This window comes from Aulonocara stuartgranti (genome assembly GCF_965226115.1).
Source record: "Aulonocara stuartgranti genome assembly, chromosome: 7".
In the NCBI taxonomy this organism is placed as follows: Eukaryota; Metazoa; Chordata; class Actinopteri; order Cichliformes; family Cichlidae; genus Aulonocara; species Aulonocara stuartgranti.
This window is the reverse complement of record NC_138945.1, coordinates 57,409,596-57,427,372: the sequence shown is the minus strand read 5'-3', so window position 1 is coordinate 57,427,372 and position 17,777 is coordinate 57,409,596. Positions and strand designations below refer to the sequence as shown.

Genomic DNA, 17,777 nt, shown 5'->3' with positions numbered 1-17,777 from the left:
CGCTGACATTTCAGAGGCATAAAGCCCATCTTCACTGTCATGAAATAAATACGCAGACAATGCATCAAGACACACTTGGTAAGGGTGTGTTATAGCTATCTAAATTGTATTTGCATTCTTTGTTTATTTTAATCATAAGTGGATATTTAGGGCATGTCGGTTCCAGCTTCCTTGCATGATTTGTTTTTCAGCTGTGTGTCCAATAGTGACTGTTTTGGTTTTATTTTTGTATTGCTTTCATGAATTGCTTTATATATGCATGTCTTTAATTGAGTTTGCGTGTGTTTGTGTGTGTGTGTGACTGTCGGTGCAGCCCCCAGCAGAGAGTCCACAAGGCTCGGGGCAGTGTGTCGACGCACCCTGTGAAGACGTGCCTCCCACCATAGCAGCCCTTACCCCATTCCAACCCCCAGAGCACACCCCATCCATAACCTCACCCACAGACATTACCTTATCAGTCCCAGTTTCTGTCGTGACCCTCGCCACATCACTAGATCTACCCCAGACGGATGGCCTCAGTACACAGTTGGCCTTTGGGGACAGTGGGGCTGAGGGGGGCACGTCACAGGGCATGGCCACATCTGCTGCAGGACAGGTCGAGACTCCCATGGCAGCGGTGAAACTGGAGAGTGTGCTGGACCCCACAGAGCTTTCTACTGTGAGTGCTGAGAGATGGAGGAGCAGAGGGAGGGGAGGGCTGGGAGGGCAGGGATCCCCAAGGATCTTTCACCGCCTAAACAAAGTCAATCTTAAGAGACCTCCAGACCAAATGTGCAGGCAAGAGTATATAGCTCTGTGTAGTGTTGTTGTAGTACCATTCACTGTTAAGAATAGTTGTGTGTAGATGTAGATTGTATTCAACCTACTCCAACCAAGTTTTACTGAACACAAAATGCTCCACAAACGGAATTATTTATTTATTTATTTCCGTATAAAGTTTTTAATTACTGTTGTCTTCTGCTTCAGGCTTTGTCTTTTCTTTAAGGCCTCATTTGGAGAATGCAAACACACAGTTCCATTTAATTAAAGGATGAATTTGCATTTAAATATGATTTATATTATGTAGAACCTTCCCTTAGTCTGAATATTAACTAGTCTGATCTTTTGCAGAATACTGGTATACCTACACTGAAAACTACTCGTGTATACTGCTGCAAATGCAGATCCTTTTGAGAAGCCTCTTCCTTGTTAGTTTACGCTTGATTTAGAGTAATTCCGGCCCTGAAATAATCCCTTATTTTCACAATAATACCTCAAGTCCTCATACATAAAACCCTTAAATAAATTGCTAGTTTCATAGAGCAAAACCATGCCTCCTTCTACCATCTCTTCATCCTCACTGTTAATGTGCCATGCATGTATTTTGGATGCTTCCTCACTTGTGAGAATTGTGGTGATTGTATTGTACAAACTGTGATTGGGTTGGTATGTTATCCCCCCTTATATTTGGTTCCAGTGACAAATCAAATCACCTTTACAGAAGCTAAAATATATACAGATGTTCTCATGAACGCTTTTCTTCAATTACAAACAGTGGCCCTGTTTTGTTTAGTATTTAATAGCTCATTGACCAGCAGTTTCTCTCTTGGTTCAGGAATAGTTCAGGAAAGTAGGGTTTCAGTGGTGCTGGAGAGATATTGGATAATATAGCTTTCATCTAATCTAACTACTTACATTTCTTCAGTGCTATTTTTGATTAAAGAGGAATCAATTCTGCAACTTTTATTTTTCAAATCAACACAAAAAATTAGTATTTGAACCAAATGTTCAGTGTAAACCAATATTGAATAGTGTACTTGGTGTACAGTGGGATAGTTTTAACATTTATGGAATGTGAAATATGTGTGAGGTGGAATCTGTGCTCTCTGTTCAGCCCCAGTCTATGGCAGAGGTCCTGGCCAAGAAAGAGGAGCTGGCAGACCGGCTGGAGAAGGCTAACGAAGAGGCAATCGCTAGTGCCATTGCTGAGGAGGAGCAGTTGACGAGAGAGATTCAGGCTGAGAACAATGACCTGGAGACTGACAATGAAAGTGACTTCTCTGTAAGATCCGTCATGTTTTTTTATTATGCTTTTGAATGTTTGGTACTTTTAATTTGACAGTCATTAAAATGGTATTTAAGATGTTTTTTTGTTATTATGAATCTACTATTTAAAAAAACAAAAAACAACCCTCAATTATTTACCACAGGCCAGCATCGGTAATGGAAGCTGTGGAGCTAATATAGATTGGAATGACATGCTGGCGGATTACGATGGTATGAAAGGCAACATCTGAGATTTAAACACTTTTTGTAAAGGTAAACACTGCACTCAAGTCTATTTTTGTTGTCCTTCCTGTAGCTCGGGAACCATGGCGGCAGACTACATCATGGGGCGACATGGTAGAGGAAGAGCCCGCTCGGCCTCCTGGACACGGCATCCACATGCATGAGAAATTGTCCTCACCGTCACGTAAAAGGTACCACATCATATATTGCATTTTCTTTTTTTCCCGGCTAGTTGGCTTATTTCGTAACTCAAACTAACGAGATCAGCACAGTTCTTTTTCTTTTTGCCTTCCTGAACAGCACCAAGGTTTACTCTTTAGCAGCCCTCTCCCCTCCCCTACTTTGACAAGGATTGATCCCTGCATCCGGAAAATCAAAGGCTCACTTACTGTGTCTGACCTCTTTCTTTTTAGCTTACCACCCAGAATGTCTAAACAGGCCCTAGGTGTCTGTTAGGGTCTGCGTCTGCCTTCCACATTGTTGATAAGGAGAGGGAAAGAGATGAATGATGCATTTCCATATTTTTGACAGGACCATTGCAGAGTCAAAGAAGAAACATGAGGAGAAACAGCTGAAGGCGCAGCAGCTGAGGGACAAACTCAGAGAAGAAAAGACGCTCAAGCTGCAGAAGCTGTTGGAGAGGGTGAGTAAGTCTGCATGAACTTGACGGAAAGCACCGCGAAGAAGTTCCATGCAAGCTAAGCTTAGCCTGGCTCGCAGCGAGAGATTCTGTCAGCACACTGCCCGATAGAATCACCAAATATTGTAACCCATTCCAGTCACATCTAGGCCAGCTGGCCACAGGCAGTCGTAATGGAGACTCCCAGCCAAAATCAACAGTCTTTCATGAAGTTTGTTTTTGTACTCTCAGCCATGGCAAGAGGAGTTAGTCCCAGAATAATTCAGGTTAACCACATAAATCCATGAAGTGGTGTTTAGTCTCATTAATCCCCACGTGAACACACTGACAGAGGTTAGAAACCGAGCGGTCAGGAATCTATTGTCTGTTTGGTCTTAAAGAATACACTGTGGATTTTTCTTGCTGCTTGCTTTTCACTTTCTGCAGGAAAAGGATGTGAGGAAATGGAAAGAGGAGTTGTTGGAGCAGCGGCGGAGGATGATGGAGGAAAAACTGTTGCACGCCGAGTTTAAGAGGGAGCTGCAACTGCAGGCTATTGTGAAGAAAGCTCAAGAAGAGGAGGCCAAGGTATTAAGAGCGAATCTCTTGCAGTCATACATTTTATATATATATATATATTTTCATATTGTCATTCAAGGATGTGTTTTTGCAGGTGAATGAAATTGCTTTCATCAACACCCTGGAAGCCCAAAATAAAAGGCACGATGCCCTTGCCAAGTTAAGTGAATATGAACAACGACTTAATGAACTGCAAGAAGAGAGACAAAGGAGGCAGGAGGAGAAGCAGGCCAGAGATGAGGCTGTGCAGGTGATTAAGAAAAACCTTTTTTGCCTTCATTTATGTTCTCTAATAGGATTTTTAAATTACCAATCCCCCATCTATTCCGCTCCTGTGTAGGAGCGTAAGCGGGTCCTGGAAGCAGAGCGACAGGCCAGAGTGGAGGAGCTGCTGATGAAGAGGAAGGAGCAGGAGGCTCGTATTGAACAGCAGAGGCAGGAAAAGGAGAAAGCCCGAGAGGATGCAGCACGGGAAAGAGCGAGGTTTGTACTTCCAAATCACTTCAGCATGAGTGGAAAACTTACTTTTTGTCCCCTTTTGAGGGGGCGGTTTAAGATTGAGAGATTAAGATTTAAATGGGAAGATATCTGATTTTTATTCTTTAGTCACCAATCAATAGCCCAGGACAAGACTTTCATACAGTGTCAGTTGTCTGTGACTTTGTAAACTGTCCTGATATAGTTGTGCAGTTTTTCCTGCTCACAATGAAACATTGGAGGAGGTGCTAAATTATTCCAGTAAGCAGAATACAGCTTACCACAACTTTAAGTGGCCCAGCAAAGTATCTAGCTATTTTTTATGAATGATGTAGTTAAGTGTTTTATTGTAGATGTTTTCTCTGTTATTATGGATTACTGAGGGGTGGATTGATGAGCTGAAATAGCCGTTCTATTCAAATGAAATCTACAAGTCGTAGTGTCAAAAAAAGAAACGCACCCTCTGATTAAACAGGCTACATCACTTTGATTCTTGCTGTCTTTTTAAGACTTTTAGATGCACTTATTTGTCATTTTATGTCCCATCTGCAGAGACCGAGAGGAGCGTCTGGCTGCTCTCAGCGCTGCTCAACAAGAAGCCATGGAGGAGCTGCAGAAGAAAATTCAGATGAAGGTACATTTATACAGCGCCACCTTGCTTCTTTAACAAACATTAGACAAGAGTCCATGTTTCTCGTATGACCTGGGTTTTTTGGTTTCTTCCATAGCATGATGAGAGCAGCCGCAGGCATATGGAGCAAATTGAACAGAGGAAAGAAAAGGCTGCTGAGCTCAGCAGTGGTCGACATGCTAACACAGACTACGCACCTAAACTGACACCATATGAGCGCAAGAAACAGTGTTCACTGTGTGGAGTTGTGGTATGTAAAGTTTCCAATCAGTCTCTGGATCAGTTAGAGTACTTCACTAATATTTAATGCAGTATCCGAACTATTAACTAACTCTACAACTAACTTTACCAATTAACTTAAATATTTTTATTTTAATCTCCTGAACTAATATATTTATGCGTCTTTGCTATATATAAACATGAGGAAAGCAAAAAAAAAAAAAAGAAGACCACATTTGACAGGCTGTATGTACACAGAATTACTAACCTGAAGGTGATTCAGAGGAGTTTTGAAAGAGGCCACATTTAAATGAGGATTTAACAGCACCGATTAAACACAGTCACCTAAACAGATTTATGACTGGCCATGATTATGCCTTCCCCCCCCCCCTCCTTTCTTTCTTTGGAGCATCAGGCAACGAGCAGACACATTTATCTCTGATTAACTGGCTGCCACCAAAACAAGGGTGGGACACCTTGAGTTTTCAAACCAGCATCAGAAAAAGGGGTGGGGAGGAATCTTGTTAAAATGTTAGATAACCTTGGCCAGCATCTGACACTAGGGATCATAGATGGGTCAGCAGCAAGCACTTTATTTAATTATATTAAACACAAACCATTCCAAATGGGCCTGTTTCCAGAAATGGCAGGAAAACATTGCCTGTTGTACACCTGTCTCTTCTAGTTCCTGTTTCTCAAACATCCGCTACAGCTAGTCAGCAATCTGCGATGAGTCAACTGTTGTCATCAGCTTGCTTTTCTTTTTTTTTTTTCCTTGTATGTACATGGTTGCCCTAAGTTCTGTTTATATAATAAAAACCAGAACAATTAAGTGAGATACAAAAGTATATCACTGCAGCATAATGTATGGCAATTGCTCTAACCATTGTCAGCCCCAAGATCTTCATCCATTGGTATTGGCTTATTTTAGTGAATGAACCTAGGGGTTATGCCAAGACCCAAAATATGATAAGATGAGTATTCTGAACAGTCAGTCGTGCAAATCTGCTATAGCAGAGTATATGGAGCTTGACCTAAACATAATAAATCCCTTTCTAAACTAAGCTTTAGAGGAGGCAGTTCTTGTCCCAGTGTATGTGTCTCTGTGGTATATTGTTTCACCACGGCAACATGGGGCCCTGTTGACCTTCTCCTGCCTCTTTCTCCATTGTGTCCACAGCACTGACCTCTGACCACTCTGTTTGTATTTGTAGATAACCTCAGAGGTGCACCTGTTCAGCCACACCAAGGGCAAGAGGCACCAACAGGCCGTGCGAGACAGCAGCAGCATCCAGGGACGGGAGCTCTCCGATGAGGAAGTGGTGCGTATCACTGTCACCCAGCTGGGAACAAACATCCTCTCACTCTGCCAAAGAGTATTGCCCTGTTGCTGCCTGTTTCATGTAAAATAAAAAAATAAAAATAGACAAAGAGCACAGTCTTTTATGACACGGTCATTATTGATGTTTATACGTCCTCTTATATACTGCCACAGGCCTGTAGCTGGCTTTGTGAGATTACAAATGAGCCTTGAAATGTACTCAGTTAAGGTTCAGCGCTTCAGTGGAGGACTGACATCACCCTCTTGTCTCCAGGCTTTTTTATTTTTTGTGTGTCATGGAGCACTTTTCCATGGGAAGGCAGCTCATTAATGCAAGGTAACCTCTCAGGCTGCAATATGAGATTGGCTTTTCAGCAGGGCTCATTGTGAAGGTGACAACTGTTGGTGCTGTACGCAGAACCTTTGGCTTCAGCAGCTCCTTCATTCAAAGCTTTTTTTTCAGTGATGAGTAATTGATAACTTTCCTTTTTTTAATCATTTCCTTTCCAAATGCAGTTTCTTTTTGTTTCCTTTTTGACAGCATCATAACCTTGGGTTTGGGGAGAAAAACAGTTTATATATGAACACTTGTGCCTTGTATTTGCTTGATTCACTACATTTTTAGCAGTAATCCTAATACAACCTTAACTTGTCATTTTTCAGCACTAATCATTCAGAATTTAGGTCGTTGCTGAGGTCATCCTCATAATATCCTGCATCTTAATCTTGATGTCATGCTTGGACAATTTGTATTAGATGTGTTATTACAGGACTGAGGCTTTAGCCATTCCTGTACCTCTAATATATAACATTTAGATGTCCAGAATTATCTTTTCTTATTTAAAGTGAAGAGACTTTGTTTGGATAGATTCATCTGCCCCACATATTATTTATATCAAAGCTCAGTTTCACAATTTCATTCACGCCGCTGCCAACTATTTTTCACTGTGGCTCCATAACTCTTCCTGCAGCGAAGGATTTTTAATTAAAATGAAGATGGTTTGTCCAACTGTGCTGTGAGGTCTGTGAGGTCACTCCATAGTTTTTCAGCAGAAGCCGATGTGCCCTCATATTTTTTCATTCTCTCCCATTCTGAGAGACTTGTGAATTAAATTGAAAATTCACTTGTATTCAACAGGGTGGATCGATATACGGGTAGAGGACTTGAGATTGCTTTCCTTTTTTTTTTTTTTCTGCTTTGATATAATGAAATAACATCCAAAACCCATATAACGCAAGGAATTTATATCTAGGGTAATTAATAAATAGGTTTCTCAGAGGAAAGGCTGTTCTTGTCTTTAGCGACTGGCAAGCACGATGAGTAGAGTGATCGCCACGCTGCATCGGGTATCAGAACTGACTTAGGCGAGGCACTGAGTAGTCCTCAAGGACTTGTTGAAGCTGTACTGATAGATACAAATAGAGACGCCTGTTGAAATGTCCAGAAATTTTCTCCCACCACACACGGTTTTGAGATGTGCGGTCGATTCGGTATAGCAACAAAGCTGCTGTTTAAAAGAGCAGTCTCTCCACCAGAATTTATTTGTGTAGTTCAAGCAATTTAAGATTATTTACCTGATAATGAAGGAATAGTTGATTTGCTTTTTTGTTTGCTTTCTGTATGACTTCTGTCCTTCTTTTATGACTGTGTGATTTGCTCAACTAGCAGCCGAGTCTTATCTCTTTATCAAAGAGACTGCATGAAAAGGCTGTTTGTGTATGCCAAATGGAAGTCTACCACGCTGGCCTTTGTATGGTAGAAAAGATGGACTGGATGAGCATATCTTGTAGAATTTGTATTTCTGTAGGCTGTCTTTTTGATCTGTTAAAGGGCAGTTTGTGTCAAGAGGAAGATGAGATGTTTATAGTACTATCTAGTTTCTCTCACCAGAGGCAACGTGTAGCTGCAATGCCCTTTGACCAGTGTTTGTGTAGTTTTGTTGCAGAGGTTCCTTTGGTAGGTAAATATATGTTGTTAAATCTTCTCATCCTAAATTCACAAAGTACATAACAACCTTCAAAAAAGACAAAACAAAGAAAAACAGAATTTATATCCCAATGGATACGTTTTATGTAACTAGTCTTTCCCAACAGATGTGTTTTATCTGTTGGTGAAGCAATTCCATTAAGTGAGCAGCCAGTTCACAGGATGGCCTCTCTGAGAGATTACTGAGCTGCTGTCTTCTAAGCGAGGGATAGCTACGGTCACGAGATATTAGTGACCTGTGATATCAGTGAAACGAGGGCAGAGGTGTGCAAATGCAAATCAGAGGAAACTACAGTCACATTCATTTCAGTGAATCGGTCCTGAAGCTTTGAAAATCTTGCTTCAACTTTAAATGAGGAATGTAATATTGAGATTTAATTGAATTTAATATTGTGATTGTGTGTGTGGTCAAATTTAAACTGGCGTGTTTTGTGTCGTCTTTGTATAGAAACTAGAACTAGAGTCACACTCTGTTACTTTTGAAAAAAAAAAACCCAAATCATTCAAGAATGCTTCCAAATGAAGTGCCTTGATTTCTTTTATTCTTTTCTTGAACATTAAGACAGTGTCTTAGTTTTTCTCTCGCTCTCTTTCTCTCTCTTTTCAATTTTATATGTATTTGAAGCAAATGTCCCATTCTTAGTCTCCCATGGTTGAAATCCTGTGAATCTTTAGTTATAAACTATGTTTTCCGCAGTAAGTAATCCTTTAGTTTTAGGCATTAGTTTTGTGGCACTTGTTTTGCTTTTGCACACTTGAGCCCAACTAATGACAACTGTTTCATACGACGCCTCTCGGTGAAGAGCCCTATTCAGGGAGCAGGTGCAGGAAAAACTTTGACCAAAGGCTGTGGCATCACACAAGATAACTTGCCTACATAACTGAAACCCTTTGTCTGGGGCCATTGTATCCTTTGGGGTGCTGGATGACAGTGTAATTTAGTAATTGGTTTCTTCCGCATGTGTCATGCTGTTCAAATTGGGTTATATTCTCTTGTCTATGAGTAGAAATATCATACTTGTCTGACAGGAAGCAACACCTCCTGGCCTGCAGCATGTCCGTGGGCAGGCAGGTGGCTTCAAAAGAGCATTCATTACTGAGAGTAATTACAGTATTCAGTGGTGTTACTGAGAGGTATGCAACAATGTGTCACATAACACATTCATAAGACTACAAGTTGCGTCTAATAATATGGAAAAGGATTAGGGTCACAGGAAAAAGTACAAAGTGGGCACGTCTTTTTGTTTTTTGTCAAATTCAGATTAAAGTCAAAATTTTTGAGGGAGGAAAAAAACGTTGGAACTCATCTTCACTACTCAAAGAGGAGAAACGAACACAGACACTACTTTTCCTGCGATATGTCAGTGTAGTCTTTCTTTTGGTCTTTGCCTTCCTTCAGTTTACTGCGTATAAAGTGAAGAGTGTTAAAATTGTACGTAAAAAGTAGCAAGCAAATGCTGTTTAATTGCTGTTTGTACAGGAACAGTATATTTGGTGCAAGCAGCAGTATTGTGTTGTGGCTGACATGGTGCAACCTATATTTGTTTCCATAAAAGTACAATGTCTGCCTTCCAGGAAATGAGTGCTAAAGTTATGCACTTGCAGAAAATTACTTATTTTCCTTCCAGTGCGGCTCTCGGAGTTTGTTATAACCAATAACCTGAGAACAATTTGTTAGTAGCTTTTGATATTCTGTTTTTTTTCTTCCCTGTTCTAGGAGCATCTTTCCTTAAAAAAATACATTGTGGATATTTTGACGGACAGCTCTGTTTCTTCGGAAAGCGTGAAGGATGGAGAAGAGCGGCAGAAGGCACGAAAGAAGGCCAAAAAGCTCCGCGCCAGGATGAACTCCAGGTAATTCATCCATTTTCTCTCTGTTACTGTCAGTCTCGATTTTTCTCACCACCCTCTCGCAGGCAGGAGAGGACAAACCTCAGCCAGGACTTTTTTTTTTCCTTTCTTTTTCTTTTTATGAGTGACAACGATATGGAAAACAGATGTTACGTGCATCCAGGCTTTCTACAAGGTAACACTGATGATGTTAATTTATGACCACTTTCCGTGATTGGGGAGCAAAGCTGCAAATCGATCCGTGGCTCTCCAGCTTTCACCTGTAAAGAGCTTTCCTCCAAATTACTGCCATGGCATTGCCAAATCTGAAGCCTTCCTCAGTACCAGCGATGTATGTTCAAGTATGTATGAGCCATGCCTATTTTTCTTGTTCTGAATTATTGATTTTTAAATGAAGTATCAAAGAAAATCAATAGCAATCAACAAATAGGAGGTGACGCTGCTGTGTGTCAGAACCTGGACCTGAACTCAATCAATCCAGCTGGCTGTCAAAAAAGAGATTTGAGGGATGAGACATGCAGTGCGTACTGTGAGATGGTGAGATGGTACCGATGCTTATTATTGGGAAGACTTACCCTCAAAAGACAGCAATCGCACAATAAAAAGAATGAATGAATTATAAATCAGCATATTATATCTATCAAACTTAGTCACGGGCTGAAAAATCATATTAACAAATGTGTATGCAGACATTAAGAAAAAGTGATCTGCTGAACATGTTTTTGTTTTGTGTTTTTTCAACGACACTCTTGATCCAGCTAGCTACCGCTTTGGATGCCTCATCTTCCATGTTTGATCACTGAAAACTGATTCCCTAAACTGAATTTGATGACTCATCGTTACTGGCCAGGAACCATATCAAAACATTACTATTCTTTTCACTTTTAATATTCGCTTTTACAACCGAGCTTGAAGATGTAATTAAATGAAAAAACAGTGGTGATACACGCCAGAGGAAGAGCATAAAGACTTTATGTACACACAAAAATACCAATGTAATGACACGACTGTGGCTCCCGAAGTATAGCAGGTGTTGTAGTGTTGGTACTTTGAACCCCCTCCTCCTCCTGTCCTCAAGGGGTTAAGTGTCCTCGAGCAAACCCTGATGTCCGGTCAGTGCACGTGGACGCACGAGCATTTTACTCACTGCGCTGATAATGTTAATGGCATGACTAAACATTTGTTTCTCCTGCTCTCTAAGAATTCACCACCACTCATGAATTTTAAGGTTGGATAGCTTCGTTTTCGTCATTAATATTTTTATTTTTATTTTTTTGGTAAAGAGAAGGGGGGAGAGAGAGGAAAAAAGACTGGCTGTGATGGTCGAGTACATGTCGTCATTTGTTATCGCAGGGGTTTGTGCTGTTTTGTGAGTGTAGGCTGACCTAATGATCCTCTAAAATCTTATCACAATTAAGCTGAAAATTTGGCAATGAATGAGTTTTCACTGTTTTAATAATTTATAGTTCAGAAGGAAAAATGTATTCCAAAGAGGCAACTACAAGCTGAAACTGCCTTTCTACTGCAATGTTTTATTCTCAGCTCTGCTGTTTTTGGCTTTGTGAGACTCAGCGGTACTGAGAAAGTGACAACATGATCTGCCTCTGTTCACCATCACTCGCGCACCAGCTCTGCTGAGACTAGCACTCAAAGGCAGCAGGCCTTCAGAGGTCATAAATAACACAGAGCCCCTGTAAACATAAAGGTGAGCTGCTTCACCGCTGGGTGGAAATGAACCGTTTTATTGGAACACCGTATGGTGTCCGTAAAATGTGAGTGTGTCTCACAGGAGTTTAAACTAGGCCTGCATGGAGCCCTGTTGTGTCATAAAGTGGCACACACATACTTTAGCCCACTTATTTGGCGTAACTCCTCTATAATAAATTTTTTGGAAGGGAAAATAAGCTATTAAAATTTAATGTAAGTAGCCTGTCAGTGTCAGGATGAGTTCTGGACTTTCAAAGCAGAGTACACACTGATACTCAGATATGAGCTTTTTGCCTGTTTCTGGTTGCTTGTGGTTTGTTTTGTTGGCTACGTGGACCTAAGAGTGACGTGAATATGTAGACACGCCTTATAGAGTATGGAGAACTGCATGAGGTGCTAAGCATGGCCTTAGCTTGTGTTACCACCCTGATTCCTTAGATAAAGGGAGAAAAAAGAGGTTCCCTTAAAGGAAAAACATATGTCCTTAATAATACACAGACAAGCTAAATGGACTAGATTGAATTATTGAACCATTGTCACTTTTATAAAGGTTTTACCACTTGTTATGACCTCAAAGTGGGTCTGTTTTGCAGTGTAGCCATGATTTGGATGTAAACGTGGAGAAAATTCTCTGTAAACAAAATGGAATAATTAAAAGGAATCGAGATCTCGTGTATTATGAAGTGCTTATAGCCCTACACTGTAGAAATGGGCTTTCTCCGTTATTGCCGAACACTAAGATTTATTGCCCATTTTTTACATGACTATAATAAATTGTGTAGCAATTGCTCCCTGTTTAACCTGATTAGATATAAACCTGTCAGATTAATATTGTAATCTCATGAATGGCAAACAGAGTGGATATAGTTCAAGTCCTTATTAAACCATGTCTGTGCTACCTATTTATCCTGCTCACGTGGCACATAAAATCACTACATATTCAGAATGAACGCTGAATCAGGCCACTTAGGGATTTTTTTTCCCCCTTTGCTTATAACTGTTGAAAATCTGTTCTAATGATTATTTTGTAAGTAAGTATTTTTTCTTTTCTGTTAGTAAAACTGATTTTAAGGATTTTTATGATAAATTAATTTTAAATAACATAATCAGTTAAATGGACTAGCGCTTTTCACTATAGGGTACATTCACCCAGTCATTCACATTGGAATGCATTAGAGGCAATTTTGTGTTCACTATCTCACCTAAGGACACTGTATGTGAACTAGAGGAGCTGAGGATTAAACCAATGGCCTCAAATTAATAGATACAAAACTAGCATTGATATTGAATTTCTGACTGCTTAAATTTGTGCACTGGCTATCTGTGATTTTTAGTCATTTTGGTCAAACTGTGAGGGGAAAATGTCAGTGTCTTTTGGATGAACAATCTACTCTTCACAATCTCTCGTGTTCAAGGGCAGACTTTAGTTGGAGCAGGTATGGCCTGTTGGAGGAAATCCACTTGTCGTCTTCCGGGAGGAGTTTGATTCTATCAGTGTAGAGACGATTAACCGGAAGGTGCCCTGTCAACCTCTGATCAATAGTTACTTATCATGTCTGGGAGTGTGTGATTGACAGATAAATGGACCTCTCCATAACCCATTTTCACCCACAAACATGCACAAACACAAAGTTTGCCTTTTTCAGACTGGAGATGTTGACTAACGCCATGGAGATGACAGTTCTCTAATAGCCATGGTTGTATTGCTTCTAACCCCCATTAACTGTTTGACAGCGAGGGCAGCAAAGAACTCTAGTCTCCTTGTTAAAAATGGCAGGAGGGAATTAAGCCTTGGTGACATGAGTAGATGGCAGCAAAACACAGGTCCCTGCAGTGCTGCTGTCTGATTATTTTAAGCCAAGTTACATGGTGATTGGCTGACAGGCCAAATAAACAGACTGGGTTTGAAGTATTTTCTCTCTCTCTCCTCACACTTTGATCCTTCGTGTTCGTTACTGACGGGCCAAACACTTTTTTCCTGGGATTCAAGGACTGTTTCCTACTTCTCTCTCTTTAGAGCAAAGGAATATGAGACATCAATGGAGGCAAAGACTCAGGTCCCTGACTCCCCATACAAGGCCAAGTAAGTGTTTTCTTTTGTTTGGGGTTTTCCCTTTTTTTTTTTTTTTTAAAAATGACATTTTTCTTCTGTATTAATATTTTTCCCCTGATGTTTGTAGTGCTACATCTAAAGCTTTCTTTAAAAAAAAAATCCATTGCTTATTTTTTTTCTTAATCACATCTTTAAATCTGTAAGTAAATAAATCAGAGTGCAGTTATATCTCAAGTGTCAAAATTATAAAAAATGTAAATGTTCTATTGTTCCATTATTATTTGTTTTTGTAAAGTGTTCCTAAAATTGACTCGAAGAGTTCTTTAATCATCTTTTTGTTTTGTTTTTTGTAGACTAATCAGTTAATTGGTTAAACATTTTAGCTTTACCAGTGGTATTAAAAATCCTAAATTAAGGACAGATGTTTTAACAGATTTATAACTTTTGGCTGTTATGTTCAGGTTGCAGCGGTTGGTGAAAGACCTGTTGAAGCAGTTGCAGGGCCAAGATAGCGGGCAGTGGGCCAACAACAAGGTGTCTGGTCTGGACCGAACTCTGGGAGAGATCTCACGCATCTTGGAGAAGCAGGTAACTGTCTGTTATGTTTTTATGCATGTGAAGCCATCCTTTTCTTTAATATAAAGGTCTATCACAAAGGTTTTTGGGTTGCATAATATGCTAGACTGATCTATGGTTTTACACTGAGCAGTCTGCCGCAGTGCAGAGGTCATGCCAGCCGTCTTTTTAGTTATGAGCTATGTTTTCGCTTTCTGCATACCAACTTGCCTTTGGTTGTTGGCTAATGAAGACCAGATTAACAGTGTTTACACTGTGCACATGGTACCAATAGAGAGGCTTCCTAGCACGAGAGCAAGCATTGTCTTGTGTCTGTGTGGTTTGCACGACTCAGATGTCGCTGGTTTAGACTTTGCTAAATTGGATTTCCAGATGAAATGTCATTGATGCACAAGACTTTATTCAGCAAAGATCTTTTAATTTGACTATACAAAACAAGGAGGGGTTGGCTTTTATTATAAATACTCCTACCACAACTGTATAAATAAATGATTTAAAAATGTAATGGCAAACTTTCTTGAATACAGTTCAGGTGAAACAAGGCTCTATAAGCCTTGTTGCCTTTTTTTTACAGTTTTTTTTTTTTTTAAACAGTAAAAGTCGCATCAATTTGAGACTTTGAGGGTTGGAATTAAAACACCTGCCACCATGTTTATGATGAGGAGAATATACGGCCCACTTCCTGTAATGAGGCATAAATTTCCTGCCAAGTTGTGGTTTGAACCATCAAAACATCCCACTGAGCATGCCTCTGGGCGTGAGGATAGAGACATTATGGTGTCCCATCAGTAGTGACGGGGCCGGCTGGAGAGGCTATTACTGAATTTCCCCAGGGAGACGGAGAATAAAGTGGCAGAGGTGGGTGGCATGGTGTTTTGTAAGGAGAGAGGAGGGGACCGGTGTGATGTGACTAGCGCGCAAGCTGTTACTACACGAGGACTCCTCCTCTCAGCTCCACGTGGTCCCAGTGGGAGGTCACAGGTCAGTGGGCCAGAGGAGATGCACTGCATTCAACAGTGGTGTCACTTGCAATAAGCAAATCAAGTGAAAGTCCTTTTGCCTTGTCTTTTTCCTCAGTTTAAAAGCAAGTCTGTGAAGTATTTTGTCAAGCTCTCCTTTACCATCTTTTTGCAGTGGTATCCATTCAAAGTTGTGTCGAATCATGATTAACCAATGAGGCAGTCTGGGGAGTGCTTCTCTCCTTAATCCTTTGACAAAGTCAAATAAATAGAGTCTCCATCAGCATGGCTGTCTGGCCCCTGAGTCACTTCAAGTCGGAGCCGTTTTGATTATTTGACCTAACAAGCATCTCTCATGTCATTGACTCACCTACAGATTTGTTTTTCTCCCCCATATCTGATTCAGTCTCCACTTTCTCTCCTAATCCCTTCAACAACACCCGATGCTCCTCTCCTGCGCTGCTGCTTGGGTCCCAACCCCCCACCACCACCACCACTCACTCCTTCTTTTCTCTCTAGGCTACGTCTAGTCTCTGACCCCACTGTGTTTCTCCCCCTGTGGCCTCTAATGATTTTTCTTGTGTCAAACCTGATTTTTTTTTTCGCCCCCTCCCTCCTTACTTAGGGTGATTAAGAGAAGCAATTCTCCCAATGTGCTCCCCCTTTCTTTCTAATGCACACTCGCCTTATTGTTAAGCACTTGTATTTATATATTGCTCAAAGTCTTTACCATTCCCTTCAGCTGAAGCTTGTCTAGAAAAGGGCAGGAGCATGGGTCTGAGAGCCAAATACTGCACCAAGATTGTTTCGTTTTCATTAGGTAGCACTCACAGCTTGATTTGAGTGAGTAGTGGGATTGGTGGGAGTTGTATCTGGGGACATGGGGGAAGGTGAAGGGCAGAGTGGAAGGATTACAGGGTTTCTCACTGGGGCCTCCAGCTGACTGACAGGTTAAAACCCAGATCAGCAGCGTCAGAAGTTTTTCCAAAAAACAAGAGGGAGAACACATTACTTAGTTCATTTAATAAATGTGAAATTATAAACATAGTGTTCTGGCACATTTTAAATGAAGTTGAATTTTAATTTCTGGTTTAAAATAAACAGTTTATTTTGAAGAGAGTTGCAAACTCAGATGTTGAGGTTCTCGGACAAGCACGTGCACAGCGGATCTGAACCTTTCTCGATATAGCTTGGTGTAGGTACATGTGAGAACACAACTATTGCAAACAGTGTGATCACAATCTTTAAACTGCATAGAATAGCATAAAGGCTCAGTGCAGCTAGTGAGTTTTCATTCTGTATCCTGCCTGCTGCACTCTGTGCTCAAACAGTTTCCTAATCTAAACCAATCGGAATATTGGCAGAAGTGATAATGCATCTGAAGTGGACTATCTCTTGATTTGTGCTACATGTAAGAAAGGACATGAATCACATTTATGTGCAAAAACAACTCTATTGCTATATTTCTTGCTTCTTGTGGTTTTTTTGCCATTTACTGTCGAAAACAGGTTCTCCCAAAAGCATCAGTCCTTAAATATGTAGTGTGCCAATGAATGATCTGTGTAGACCTGGGGAAATCTAGGCTGACATGATTGTTTCATTTTTCTAAATTATCCCCCTTCAAAAATGAAGTCACTCATAAAGCAGACTTTTCAGATAAGTTTGATATATTTTATTTGAAATCCTTATATCAGACCTGGAGGTTTTTCTTTGGCTTAACCAAATGGGGAAGATAATTCTAAAAATTATTTGGATCGTTGGCGGAAGATGAAAAGTGTCTCTTAGTTTTAGCTCCAGTGTTACAGAAATTTAACTATAGGCTGTCATTTCTGTCTTCCAAACAGCCCTGTTATTTCTCCACCATGAGACCAGTGGGTAGTGGAATAGCTTTAAACCTCTTACTGTATTAGATTTAGCTGAGGACAGTTTGTGGCTTCTGTGGTAGGTTTTGGTTTTTGTGGCCTTTTGATTGATCATGTGTTTTTTTTTTTTCTTGAAATAAACAAAGTTTGTGAATGAAGAGCAAATGTGGAAATGGATGATTCCACACAGCCTCCTAAATCATATGCCATTATGACTTGTATAAACACATGTTTATACTTAGAAATTTTGACTTTAAAGTGTTTACTCCTGCAGCCTTATTGTGGTTTACAGAAGACTTGGCATGCTGTATAATGATGACATATATGTAAGGAGATGATCATCTGGTGTACTTGGTTGTGAGGGAGGATGAACCCTTGACATAAATGAAGACCCAGATGAAAGTTTAAGTCTTGCCTTAATTTACTTTGCCAGTTCTTTTCCATCTGTTCGTGAGGTAGCACAGTTGTGCCTTCCTCTTTGATTTGATTGGATTGTCTGGTTTTAGGTGACTATGAAAAGCAATTTCTCCTGGTCACTGTTGCAAAAAATACCAGCTGCTTTGGTCCTCCCATCAGCCGGCGTAACAATAGTTACCCAGGGCGAAAATTAGATTAAGTCCTCCCGATGTGTTATTCAGGAGCTGCCTCTGACTTTCTGTCTTTGCCCA

General features: G+C 40.5%; 1 protein-coding gene across 1 annotated transcript in view; it reads left to right on the top strand.

Annotated features, from left to right (window-relative positions):
- The window catches only part of scaper (S-phase cyclin A-associated protein in the ER), a 58,248-nt gene that overhangs the window by 14,579 nt on the left and 25,892 nt on the right, over positions 1 to 17,777 (top strand). The window contains exons 9-22 of the mRNA XM_082541096.1: positions 314 to 658; positions 1,874 to 2,041; positions 2,190 to 2,256; positions 2,342 to 2,459; positions 2,800 to 2,911; positions 3,335 to 3,475; positions 3,561 to 3,716; positions 3,807 to 3,949; positions 4,496 to 4,577; positions 4,672 to 4,824; positions 6,008 to 6,115; positions 9,819 to 9,955; positions 13,677 to 13,742; positions 14,174 to 14,300. Of these exons, the coding sequence (XP_082397222.1) occupies positions 314 to 658; positions 1,874 to 2,041; positions 2,190 to 2,256; positions 2,342 to 2,459; positions 2,800 to 2,911; positions 3,335 to 3,475; positions 3,561 to 3,716; positions 3,807 to 3,949; positions 4,496 to 4,577; positions 4,672 to 4,824; positions 6,008 to 6,115; positions 9,819 to 9,955; positions 13,677 to 13,742; positions 14,174 to 14,300 (1,923 nt within the window). The remainder of the gene's footprint in view (positions 1 to 313; positions 659 to 1,873; positions 2,042 to 2,189; positions 2,257 to 2,341; positions 2,460 to 2,799; positions 2,912 to 3,334; positions 3,476 to 3,560; positions 3,717 to 3,806; positions 3,950 to 4,495; positions 4,578 to 4,671; positions 4,825 to 6,007; positions 6,116 to 9,818; positions 9,956 to 13,676; positions 13,743 to 14,173; positions 14,301 to 17,777) is intronic.